The following is a 13,070-nucleotide window of genomic DNA, read 5'->3' as shown; positions in this document are numbered from 1 at the left end:
CTTTGGAAGGTCGCGATTAGTAGTTGACATGGTGGGGCAGCAATAGGTTGGAGGTGCAATGGGGCTCCGCTGAACATTTCTCATTCACTCATGGAACTTGCCGAAGGTGTGATTGGTCAGCGGGTTGTTCGATGTCACGAAATCAGATGGTATTTTTGAATTGGAAGGAGCTGCCAGCTTGGCCAGCTCCTTTTGTTTAAAAGGATGAGATGCAAGTCGAACTCGGACCCTTGCACTGTCAGTTTGAAGCCTCGCAGCCTCGAAAGTTCACATGTATGCCTTTGGCAGGCTGGCGCCCACTCTCTGACCGCAAAGGTAGAACCCATTCAGCTCGACATAATCACATGAAAGCACATCGATGGCTACTAGACATCCCATACGGTCAAAACCACCAAAAAAGGTTTTGTCACAGCTCGATCAGAGATCAGAAGCAAAAATTAATCATTTGGCTTAGCAGAGTTTAATGTCAGAAACCAAATCTAGCTAGGGACTCCATAGGGAAAGGTTCCAGAAATTTATACCACTTGAGGTTTTTGATGTGCACCAACATCGCATAGCACACGGGAGCCTTGCTTTCCGCCTCCATCAAGAAGCGGCCACCGCGACCAATATTTGATCCCGCATCCTTGGCTTCAGCAGTTGAGCGCCGTAACTATACGGGGTCTCTGCAGCAAACGGGAATCAATAAATGCCCCTTCTTTACATAACATGATCACTAAGCAAGCTGTATAGTACTCTCGCATATAAACATGCTGACAAACCTCATTGACCACCTGTGAATTTTTAAAAATTTAGTTCTACACTTCAAATAAAATTGGGAATATATATTCAAATAGCACTGTAGGACGAGGCAGGGGCCTCCAAGAACGGGGAAAGGGTAGGGGACTGAAATGCGCATTAACCCATGGTCACAATTATTTTACTGTAGACCCTGAATGACTACAATAGAGCTTGATCAGCCTTGCGAAGCATTTGAGGTTTATTCTCATGGCCGCGCATTCGCACCGTCACGCTATTGGCTGTTGTTTGCTACGACATTTACTCTTTATTCGCCAATATTCCCTGTGTACAGAACCTATTTACAGGACATATGTTAAATACAGAGCCTTGTTTATTTTTCCACCGATTCTACGCAGAGCGCGCAGCGTTTCATACAGACCATGTTCTGGTGGCACCACCTCGAGTTGTCGACACGAGACGCTTCACCCACGGTCACTCCCTGAACCCACTACCCATATTCTAGAGCACCATAGCTTGGAATCCCGTTGTCACCTTGATCACCTGCTTGTCGCATCTTTTGCATTGGATTAGCGTGGTTACTTTTGTTGTTATCGCATTTCGCACGTTGGCAACGCACCGTGCGTGGTACGAAGCTTGCCTCAAAAAAAGCTATTCTGATAGCAGAAGAAATCGGAGATCCTGCGGCAACTCGACGGTTAGATGTTACTAATCTACCTTACGTGGGTGGCGGATGCAGCGGGAGGCGATTTTTAAATGTGAGCCTTACCGCAAATGCTTCGGACGACATCGTCTGGGAGGACGAGAAAAAAAAAGGAAGATTCGGTTTCCGAGAACTCGTCCTCCTCCGACGACGAATGAGCATTTTTGATTAGACTGCAATGGCGATAATGTCTATTAAAGGTACTTTTTCAAGCGCTTATCACGCGTTACATTCACGGTTTTGTTTCTTCCCATTGGGCAATATGCAAAGTCACCCTTTGCGTTACATTCGGGGTCATATTACATTTGAGTAAATACGCTATTGTGGTACCGACCTGCTGTGATGGCTTGGTACTTTTGACGTTCAGCTGCTGATCTCCAGGTTGTGGGTTTGATCTTGACCATGGTGGACATATTTCAGTGAAGGCAGAATACTAGTGCCCCCATGTGCTATGCGATGTCAGTGCACATTAACAATTTGCAGGACTATGGGACAAAAGTCCCACTTTATGATGCCATTTATCTCAAGGTTTCAACACCTAAGCAGTTTCAACTGTGTCCATTAGATGAGGCCGCGAGCCAGGACCTTGAATTCGTTATCTTTTGGAGGCTTCGCAATTTTTTGACTCCAGTATATGTGATGAAGCGAAAAAAAAAAAGAAATCAAGAGGCTTGATAGTGATTTTTCGCAATAAAATTGTGAAATTTTTTGGGAAACAATTCCTGTGCATTTCAAATATACATGCGTTAAGGATTTTTTCATTATTTTTGCAAAAAATATATGCGGCACTATAATGGGTTAAAGAGCCCCTAGGTGGTCTTATACCCCTGTCACACGGTCATTTTCAAAGGCGATTGAGTCGACAGCCTTCAAGATTTTCAATCGCGATCAAACTCGAAGGAGTTATGCCGCTGCTACATGGTAAAACTCGAAGGCTGTTGATATAGGTCTGGTGTTTGACGCCAAACTTTTGTGGCGCTTCCATCGTTGCTTTCGGTTTTGCTTAAAGAACTAAAATCTTTCTATAAATGCAAAATAAAATATAACTCTTATCATTTTTAGTAACTGCAGGTGTTTAGTTGTTATTAAAGGACAACTTTTTTTTAAATGCGTTGACATTCACATGACTCTGCTTTTCATTGTTTGCTTTTCTTGGTGGCGCAGGTTACTGTCATAGAGAGTACAAAAATAATGCACTTTAAAAAACAATAATACTGTTTTTAAATTATTACGCACACTAATATTTTACCACGTAAATTAATGATATGAAATAACTGTTGTTCAAGTTTTAATATCGTAAACGCGCTATGCACGAGAGTGCGCGTGGCACTCCTTGGGTCAACGCTAGCAACCTGGCACGACGTTCGTAGGCCTTCAAGATGTCGATAGAGTTCCGAGCTCTTCCGTTGACTCGATAGACTATCGACTGATTGGCCATTGGAAAAGCTCGTGTGACAGCGTTCGAAGGCCTTCGAGTCGATAGACAATCGGTTCGAGGGCCTTCGAAATGCCCGTGTGACAGCGGTATTAGTTAATCAGGAGCCCTCCACTAAAGTGAGCCTGTCCCTCATAGCTCATGACTTACTTAAGAGCGAGCGTAAAGCCCCACAGCTTACTAGTACTTGCAGTTTTGAATCTGACACTGAAACTGCTGCTATACATCTTAGTGCATGCCACTTTCATTTGTGATCCACATCTTCAGTTCTTGAAAATGTAGTGGTTGAGCTTTTTGTGTGTGGTATCTTTCAGGGAACACCAGAGAAAGTACCTAATAGTTGTGTAATGTTTACACTATGTTGCATAATGCACTAAACTCCACAAAAGCTGTATGTTTGTAGAGCTTTTTATGGTGTTAGACATATGCTAATATCATTTCTGAGAATTAAGGTTATCAAGCCTTGTTCTCCCCTCCTAGCTTCCATCATGCTTTCCCTCACCCACTGCCTACTCAAAGGCTGAGCATGTTGGCACTGCACATTTGTCTGCTTGCGGTGAATAGTATAGAACGCATAAAACACAGCAAACATGATGTCAAGGCTGTTATCATGAGTTCCTGGAATCAAACATATATGAGCTCGTTAATCTGAACCTCGACAGTTCGAATTTTCGGATAATTCGAACTACAGTTAAAACTCGATTTAACGAAGTTGAGGGGAGCCGTGAATTATTTCGTTAAATCGAGAACTTCGTTAAATTGAATGGGGCATTTCTTGGGCACATAATTCAGTACATTCGATTACACTAAAACCTCGTTAAAACGTACCCGCTTAAACAGTACTTTCGTTTTAAAAGTAGTATGAAAAGAAACAAAAATTCTTACTCGACAAGAAAGGCCCGAGGGGACTACAAATTTTGTTTTCGCCAAAGAAGTCGGTGATCTTTGCTTGCGTGCGCTTTGTGAGCAACGGCCGCACCGATTTCTCGTAAGTCTGAAGTGCGTCCAGCGCGTCTTCCGTCCCCTCGTGTGCGCCGGCACGAATTATGTCCGCTTTCTCGTCCAGGGTAAGCCTTTTTCGTTTCTTGCAGGGCTCCATCTGCTAGTCAGGAGGGTTAGCGGCGCGCTTGCTCGCACACACCACGTCCGCGTTCACGATAGCAAGGCTAGACTGATGGAGGCCTAACAAGCTGAGCTTGACAAAGACGTGCGTTCAAAGGCACGGGGAAATCTGCACAAGAGCGAACACAGAGCAGAACACACAAACACACAAAAAAACATGCGAATTGCAACAGCGCCATCTATGAAATGTGGCACGAAACTTTTTTACTGCTGGCGCCATCTCGTGAGCTCGACTCAAAATTAAAACTCGTTTTGCGCCGCGCAGTTTGAAAAAAGCGACAGGATGAAAATGCTCCGCGCTGTTACCGCTGACTTTTGGGGTGCTGTCTACAAAATAGACCAAAAATTAACACTTTTTCACCTTTATTCTTGAAAAAGGTTCGTTAAAACGGGATAGATCACGGAATCGGTTTCGTTATTTCGGGTTAGTCAAAGCATTGAACCCTATGGGCGTCTGAGGGGGAATTAGGATACCTTCGTTAAATCGAGATTTTCGTTAAATCGGGTTTCGTTAAATCGAGTTTTGACTGTACATTACTTGGTCCGGCCAAGCTCCATAGAGATCTGTGTACAAAAAAGCCTGTTAGTTTGAACATGAGTCAGTTCCGTTACGAATAATTCAAAGTATGCGCCGCCGTGTATGGGCGATGTGGCGCACAGCACCTGGCCAAAAACACCTCCGCGAAAGAGCGGAGTAGAATTTGTTGTTCGTTCCTCTTCGGAAGGTTCTTTAAACCCTTCCTGTTATGTAGTTAGACGTGGAGAAGACCAGGAAGCATACTTGAAGGTGATGATGGTAGAGCATATATATACAGAGAGTAAAACTGGAAGTTGAAATGAGTTTACAAAAAGAACACTCTGCTCTACTTTACTCTTCGACCTAACTGGTTAGAGCCTAAGCAGAACAGCCGCGTTACATGCCTACGCATTGAGCCCCAGCTCAGACTGAACTCTCTTGGATCACGTCCCGTTTTACACCTTCACAAAACAAAAAAAATTACCGACGATTACGTTACTTCCTAATGCGAAATTTGAGCGCAGCAAATAAGCTGTTTCACCTTTTCGATAGATTGAGGCAAAGAAATCGAGCAACACGTGTATGCGCTATCACAGAATTTTTTTTTTTATTTTTCACACGTATTCCTTTAACAAAGACTCCCTTCTCGGCGGCGGTGATGAGCTTCTGCTTCAGCCTCGTTTACACCTGGTTGCTCTCGACGGTGGCGATGAGCCTCCGCTTCGGCGGTGCGAACGGCAGGGTCTTCTCGACGGCGGCGATCAGCTTCTGCTTCAGCCTCGCTTACTGCTCTGGATTCTGGCAGCGACGGCACTAGGCCTCTGCTCTGGCAGCTCGTTTAGCAGCAGCAGCAGCAAACGGAGGACTTCCACCGGTCGTCTCGCTCATGGCTCAGAAAGAACTGGCAGATAATTTCGCAGTGGCGAACGGCAGCGGTAATTTCGGCTCGGGCGGTGCACATATACAGATCCGCCGCCACCGATCTGGCTCTCTGCCACCGCACAGGGGTTGCATTGGAGGAGGAGCGAAGAAAGGAATTAAGTTCGAGCCGGCGCTTTGACAACCGGAGACTTGCAGAAAGAGGGGGGGAGGGGGGCGGCGTGTACACCCAGCGGCAGACGATGGGGGCAGAAGCGCGCGCAGCAAGCGGACAACGCGATAAAGGGAGGAGGGAAGAGATAGCAGCGACTGATTGATGCTGCTGACGCCGATAGTGAGTCAACCCCAGCTGCGGAGTTGGTTTCAGGGACAACGCCGCCGATGCCGACGCAAACAATATGATACCCTCGCTTCCGGAGCGCCAAGAACCAGGTCTAGCCGTGGGAAGGTGGTCACGTATTCGTCGACGTGCTGGGGCCTACGTGAAATAACCGGCGCGTCGGCAACTGAAGAGCACCCTATCCACCACACAGGAACAGGGGGGGGGGGGGGGGACCCTCCCCTCCTCTTTCTGCATGGCGGCGACGGTGTTCTATGCAGTCACGTTATCTTGACTCTCTAGCGGCGTCAGCGGCATCCAGCGGTATCAGTCGGTCGCTGCTAGCGTTGGGGGGATGAAAGGGAGGCGGAGCTGGTTACGAGGCCGACGCCGACGTTGACGCGAAACCCAGGAACGGACGCCAAAGAGCTGCGCTCTAAAAAATAGGGGCGGTCAATGGCCAGCCCCACACATCAACTGTCCAATAAGGAAATATGCTAGATGGGCACAGCCTCGTGGGTTGGCCTTAGCCTCTAACCCAGGGCCCCACTAGCAATACAAATTACAGCAAACAAAGCACGGCGAAACTCTTTCCCTGGTGAGGGTGTCGAACCCTCTCCTCTCGGGAGACTTTCTTCCCACTTGTCTCCCGCACACCGCCGCCCCATCCATGCTGCCGCTGCTGGCTAAATCCTTTCAACAGTGCATTGCCCCGCGCCACCCGTGTTTACCACTACGAGCAACGACATGGAAAGGGAAAGATCAAGCAGCCGCCATGCTGAAGGCCCGGCACCAGATTAAAGGGGAGCTTCCGGCTTGCCTGCTCTGAGAACAATGCCTGAGTCAAATCCTGAGTGCTCCTTCGGGCACTCTTTGTCGCATCTGCGGACAAGATAAACGAGACTGCCTTTCGCACTGCTCAAAGTCGCGGTGTAAAAAAAATAAAAGGCTTTAGGGTCATTTGGGTGCTCGTTGCCGGCCAGTACGAAGGGTGCCATACATGCAAGCACCCGGCAGCACGTTCCGCTGCGCCTCTCCCCATGAATGACCTTCGGGCTAAAACGGTCCCGCAAATCCGGCGCCGATGGTCCGGTCGGCTTTCCCCTCACGCGGCACGCTTGTAGAAGGGGGCTGCGTCCACAATACAAGAAGCAAACAGGCGGGTGGCGGCGGCATGCAGAGACGCGCACCTGCAAGTGATTAGCCTCGAGCGCGGCCCTACAAGCGGCATAGTTAGAGGCTGCGCACGTCCAAAACGGGGACAGAAGGTGAAACCAGGTAAAACTATGGAAAAGTGGGTAGAGCCTAAATGGCGCCATGACCAGCGCGGCAGCCGGTGGGGCCGGAGGGTAGGGGTTGGCGACTACGGCGGTGGCTGCCTGCTTACTCTTCCGCTCAACCTCTGAGACTTGGGACCAAAAACTCGTTAATTCGAACCCTGTTAATTCAGAAATACAGATAAGTACTGTCGGCGCGGTCCCAGCTCCCATGAAAGGCTATGGCTTCGGACGGCTGCTCCGAGTTACGCGGAATGTTTTCTTTTTTTGCTAAAGTCGTCCATCCTTCCACCCATCAGTCGTAAACGAGTCAGGCTTTTAGCATTGTTTGCTTCAAAAAGCGTTTGCTGCTGTCGTGCGCTCCAATAATTCGGCGCCCGCTCCAATTGCCGATGGCATAATAAAGCGAACCTACTGAAAACGAGGCTTACACAACCAGACAAGCGCTGGCACTCCGCCAAGTTCGTTCCCCCTCCCCCCCCCCCCCCCCCCTCCCCCTCCTTGCTAGAGCTAACATCAAAAAGAACACACCGTGATGTCACTGTTAAGCATCTTAACTCAAATGCGTTGTGGACTGTGATGGCACGTAACGAAAGTATGCGGCGACGACTGACGCCTTTTTTTTTGTTTTATTTTATTTATTATTTACAAATACTGCTGTCTTGGAGGGGAGACATAATAGGAGTGGGTAAATACAATAGTAGAAACAAATGACATTGGTAACATAAAAATAGATAACAGAAGTATTCAAAGCAGATCAACAGGTAAAATTGTTAGGCAACTGAACAACGAACTCTTCAATTGGCAGCCTGTTGAAAATCGTAACTGGTCTTACTGGTTTATGAAACAATTTCCACTTGGTTCCCATTGAGTTCCTACCGAGTTCCCATTGGAACCAATGGGAACTGAGTTGGAACTCAATGGGTCTCCATAGCCTGAGTCGCTTTGGGACGTTAAACCCTACAAAAAAAAAAAAAAGTCAATGGGAACCAACTGTTACCAGCTGTAAATTGTTCCATAAACCAGTAAGACCAGTTACAAGTGAACAAAGAAGGCCGTCCAATCGATTCCAAATTTCAACAGTTAGTGGGAAAAAAGAAAATTTAAAGCTTTCTATACAAGGTTTGAAAGGAACAATGTTTAATGAGTGGTTCCGTTGGGTTGCACGTGCGCTTGAGGGCACAAATGAGAAGTGTGCCCTGATGCCAGATGACATGTGAACGTTCTTGTGCAGCATGATGATGTTTTTTTGTTTTGTTTTTTAATTCTTGGGCAAAAATTGGGGGTGGGTAGGTTCGTTACGCGAGTAAATAGGTAAATTTACGGTAATGCAAATGTTTGTCAGTTTTTTTCGAGACTATTCGATAATTTGAACTTTTTCTCTGGTCCCGTAAAGTTCAAATTAATGAGCTTTTACTTTATAGTATCCCTGTAAAGGAGACTACAACATAGCACAAATGGAATGCTTGGCAAAGGATTGCTTTTTGGTTGCCGTTTTATGGGGAACAGTCATACAGAACAATATTTACTGCATGCACAGATGCAATTACCATAAATTGAAAATTCTGGCAGCTGCTGTTGACAACATAGGCAGGCTTTCACTAGTCTCTTGAGGCACTTTTAAAACAAATGTGGAAACTTGGTTTGTTGTAGCTGCTCGAGTTAACAGAGCTTGATGTTTTCATTAAGAATTGATAGATGTTCTTCAATCTCCAAAGCAACTCCGTATATGTGAGCGGTGCAAGATTCAGTTGTGCGGCTTTGCTAATGATCATGATCAGAAAGTTATCTGACTCTGTATGCATTCAGCATGTTTTAATGGTTTTTTGCAAATGTCCCAAAATTAAAAAAAAAAAATGGTTTTGAGTATTCTAATAATGGTATCTCTCATGCCTGTGTGATGTGTGTGCTAGATTGACAAGTGTAATCAATTGACTGTTATCAACTTTTTGTGGTGTGCAAATCAGTTTCAAACTGAAGAGGCTAACCACCATTTTCATAGCTTCATTGCGTGTTTTTCATGCTTTGAGCAAATTGTGTGAAATCTAATAAGCTAGTAGTTGTAGCACATTTTGAATATGCATTCTATTTCCTGTGGGTTTTGCACTTTCTTGTATGCATAGAAAATGTGTAGATAAAGTTTTGTTCTTAAGACTTCCATTTGACATCATACGGTAGATCTGTATTTTTAAGATTAAGTTTTAAGTAAGGTTGGAGTACGACATTTTTTGTTGTCTGGCCATCAATAGTGCTGCCCTTCCTTAATTTAACTGGGTCACACCATCAGAGTCATTGTTACACATTTACAAAGTAAGTAGGGCAAGTCCCAGTGTTTCGATTTCAAGCATTTCTGCTGTTAAATTACTCAGCTTCTTGAGAAATGCTATGATGATAACACATTCTTAACAATAGTTAGAAAAGCAGCGGGTTCTCTACCTTCACGCTGCCGGCTTTTAGTGCAAAAACACTCATCCAGCCATCCTACCCAGAGTAAGAAAATTGTCGACATTGTGGCTCAGCCTAGTTGCCATAGCGACTGTGTTTTCCTGGGATGCATGACCAGCTCCATGGCAAAAAGCAGCAAACAAAAAATGCTGGAGCACAGTTGATTTGAACCAGCAAGTATGGAACATCGTAACTGTCACAGCAGCTCATCACCCAATAACCTGCAACACACTATTATGCTGTGCATTGCATGTTGTCGTTGCAATCAGTTCTCATCTCTGCGCAAAATCTTCTCACATCCTGTTTGGTTTAACCGAAAACCCTGCCATTTTTGTTCATGGCCAGAAACACACGCTGCATATATGCTGGTAGTCACTCTGTTATCATTTTATTGGCTCAGTGCCCTTTTTGCTGCATACTGCGATTTCAGACCAGCCCTTCGTCAACCTGGTCATCAACTTCGCTGTAGTTGTGTGTGCACCAAAATAACTATTTCTTCTCTTTCAGCGGCAAGCCACCAAAAGACACTGTTCTTACTCTGAAGCAAGGCTGGCATAAAATCGACCAGTTTTCTTTTCTCTCATAATACTGCCACATAAACTTATGGGTGGGCGAAAGATAAGGCATGCCTGCTGTGAAAGCAAATGGAAGGGCATTAATGTTTCATTGTGTATTGTAAATAAGTGCTATTACACTTTGCTTAAATATTTAATAAAAATACTGAAGCATATTTTGTCATGAGCATTCTTTGTCTTCTTACCCTGCTCGTATAATATGGCTGATAAAAAAAGTGCTTTCTGTGTGCGCAAAAGCCCTACCATGGTGGCCAAGTGGTTAGGGCACTTGACTGCTGTGTGAACTTGAGGGTGTGGGTTCAATCCCAGCTGAAGCAGCCGCTTTTCAATGGAGGTGAAACGCAAGGCGTCTATATACTCTGTAATGTCAGTGCACATTAAAGAACCCCAAGTAGTTGAAATTAATCTATAGCCCTCTGCTCTGGCATCTTTCGTAGCCCATCACACATTAAATGCCATATACCATACCATATTTGTATGCAAAAAGAAAAAGTGCCACAGAAATTCACTGAACCATTTAGTGGCAGTGCAAAAAAATGTTAAAAGTTGCAAAACCATAGAACTAGTCTCAAGGTAATGTACAACATTAGGATAAGGTTCAACTTCAGATGCCTGTTTGTGGAGGATGTTCCATGCCATTTAGAGCTCGCAGACTGCAAAGCTTGGTTGTCTCAACCACTCGCACTATCCACTCAACCCAATATTATGATACAGTGAAAGCTAGTTTATTCGAACGTCGATCATTCGAATTTTCGGAAAATTTGAACCGTATTACTTGGTCCGGACAAACTCCACCGAAGTCTGCAATAAAAAAGCTTGTTAATTCGAACTCAAGCTGTTTCCACCGCGGATAATTCGAATTGTGCACCGCAGCTTCTGGGCAGCCTAGCGCCCGGCACATGAACAAAGAAACACCTCCGCGATAGGGCGGCACGAGGCAGCGCACCTCCAAAATGAGGAGATGATAAAACCAGGTACAATCACGGAAAAATGAGTAAAGCCAAACCCCGGCGCGGTGGATGGCGCCGCCGGAGTTAATTTGGAAATACGGATAAGCCTTATTGTCAGCGTGGTCCCAGCCAACACCTATGCAAGGCTATGGCTACTAGGCGTACTCGAGCGAGCGCTACAGGCACAGTGCCCTACTGTGGGCCTCAAACCGGTAAGGCCGTGGTCATATAGGTACTTCTGGCACTCCCCAAACTTAAACTGCATGTTGTGGGGATGACCGTGCATCTCTGACATGCACAAAATGGCAAGCGTGATGAAATACGGCGGCAACTCGCTGTTAGATAATGCTCAGTTAAGGGAAATTTCAAAGAACCACATGGAAGTAGATTTCCACCCATCTTGCCCTTCTCCATAACAGGAGGCCCAAAGACCATTCCGACAAGAATTGCGCAGGGTGAAGTGGACACGGTGGATAATAGTCCAGAGTTTACGTGCATGCCACTGATTTGCCAGCCATGCGTTTTCTGTGACAAGCACAAGATTGTACATACCAGGCTAGTGAGTTCTGTTTCAAAACGCCACAAATTCTGACCGACAGTTTACCCTTTCGGGCCAGCAAAAAAAAAAAAAAAAGACTAAACAAAACATGGAAGCGTTAAAATATGCAAGTTCACAATAAAGCAGAGTATAGGGAACCAAAGCTGGAGTTTGCTCCGCGACGCCAGCGCTCGGTTTCCAGTGGAGCGGAGAGGAACTACAAAACCTACGCGCATCCGCGCCCGCGCTGCGCGTGGCTGTCTGCGCAGCCCGCTCGCTCGGGAGCGCGTGCTACAGGCAGCCGCACGTGCACGCGGAGCGGGAGAAGGAGAGTGAGGACGGGGGGGGATGGTCGTGCGTCTGTGCGCGCAAAGCCGGCGCCCTTTGCCAGTGGTGTTTCTTATTTTTGCTTTTTTCTGTGCCCCGGCTGACATAGAGGCTGGCTGGAGGCACGCTTTTTATCGGTGCTTCCGAAAGTGAGAAATTATAATTAATTGATCGCCGCGGACATTGCTTTCGAAGAGCTCTTGTTGGCAGGTTCAGACAAAAAAAAAAACATGAACGCGAATTCGGTACTCGAAGGCAGAGGCAAGCGACAGCCCAGGCAGCACATTTCATCGGCCCAATAATGGGGATTGATTGGGGATTACTGGCCCACAAGTGGCCCAATGGTGCCATTGAGCTACCAGTAATGTGCAGCCACGCTATACCATAATCATTATTGGCCCAGTGAACTTCACCCATATCCATTATTGGCATTCAACCGGCTAACAGCGGTCAATAATACCCATTCATATTGAACAGTTTGCCATTATTGTATACACAATGAGGCAGCCTGCTCATTATTGGCCAGCCAGCTGCAATGGTTTGCCGATATCTTCCACACCATAGTATAACCTCGTAAATATTGTCCGGTCAATAACAACGGCTTCTCAATATTGAATATATCTAGGCATACAGTGGTCAATAATGTCCAACCAACTTTGGCGGCTTCCTAACATTGTAATATCTTGGTTTCTAGTGGTCGATATTGTCTAATGAGCCTTGATGGCTGGCTAGCATTGCACATGTCATGGCATAGCTTGGCTAATATTGTCCGGCCATTATGGTTGCCTCGTCAACATTGAATATATCTTGGCATACATTGGTCAATATTGCCCCACCAGCTTTAGTGGCATCCTAACATTGTATATATCTTGGATTATAGCGGTCAATATTGCCTAATGAGGTCTGACGGCTGGCCAGCATTGCACATATAATGGCATAAATAGGTTAATATTGTCCGGCCATTATGGTTGTCTTGTTAGCAATAAATAAATCATGGCATATATTGGTCAATAGTGACCAGCCTGTCATGGCGGCCTGCCAACAATGTATCATCATCATCAGCCTGATTATACCCACTGCAGGGCGAAGGCCTCTCCCATATCTCTCCACTTAACCCGGTTCTGTGCTAGCTGCATCCACTTGACCCCTGCGAACTTCTTAATCTCATCCGCCCACCTAACTTTCTGCCGCCCCCCCAATGTATACATATGCATTATATTGTTCGATGGACTGTGATGGCTAGCC

The 13,070-nt window shown here is 46.0% G+C and overlaps 1 protein-coding gene across 2 annotated transcripts in view; it reads left to right on the top strand.

Annotated features, from left to right (window-relative positions):
* LOC146203437 (GPI-anchor transamidase-like) overlaps window positions 1–13,070 on the top strand; it is a 44,291-nt gene that overhangs the window by 28,470 nt on the left and 2,751 nt on the right. The window contains exon 9 of one of the 2 annotated variants that reach the window (XM_084588773.1): window positions 9,943–10,165. The exons of the other annotated variant lie outside the window; for it this stretch is intronic. Coding sequence (XP_084444899.1) covers window positions 9,943–10,021 — 79 coding nt within the window. The 3' untranslated portion in view covers window positions 10,022–10,165. Of the gene's footprint in view, window positions 1–9,942; window positions 10,166–13,070 lie in introns of those variants that run through there. 2 annotated transcript variants of the gene reach the window in all.

Source organism: Amblyomma maculatum, chromosome 1, assembly GCF_055883805.1.
Source record: "Amblyomma maculatum isolate TAMU_Amacu chromosome 1, ASM5588380v1, whole genome shotgun sequence".
NCBI lineage: Eukaryota > Metazoa > Arthropoda > Arachnida > Ixodida > Ixodidae > Amblyomma > Amblyomma maculatum.
Note: the sequence above shows the minus strand (reverse complement) of the source record. Positions and strands in the feature narration are given on the sequence as shown.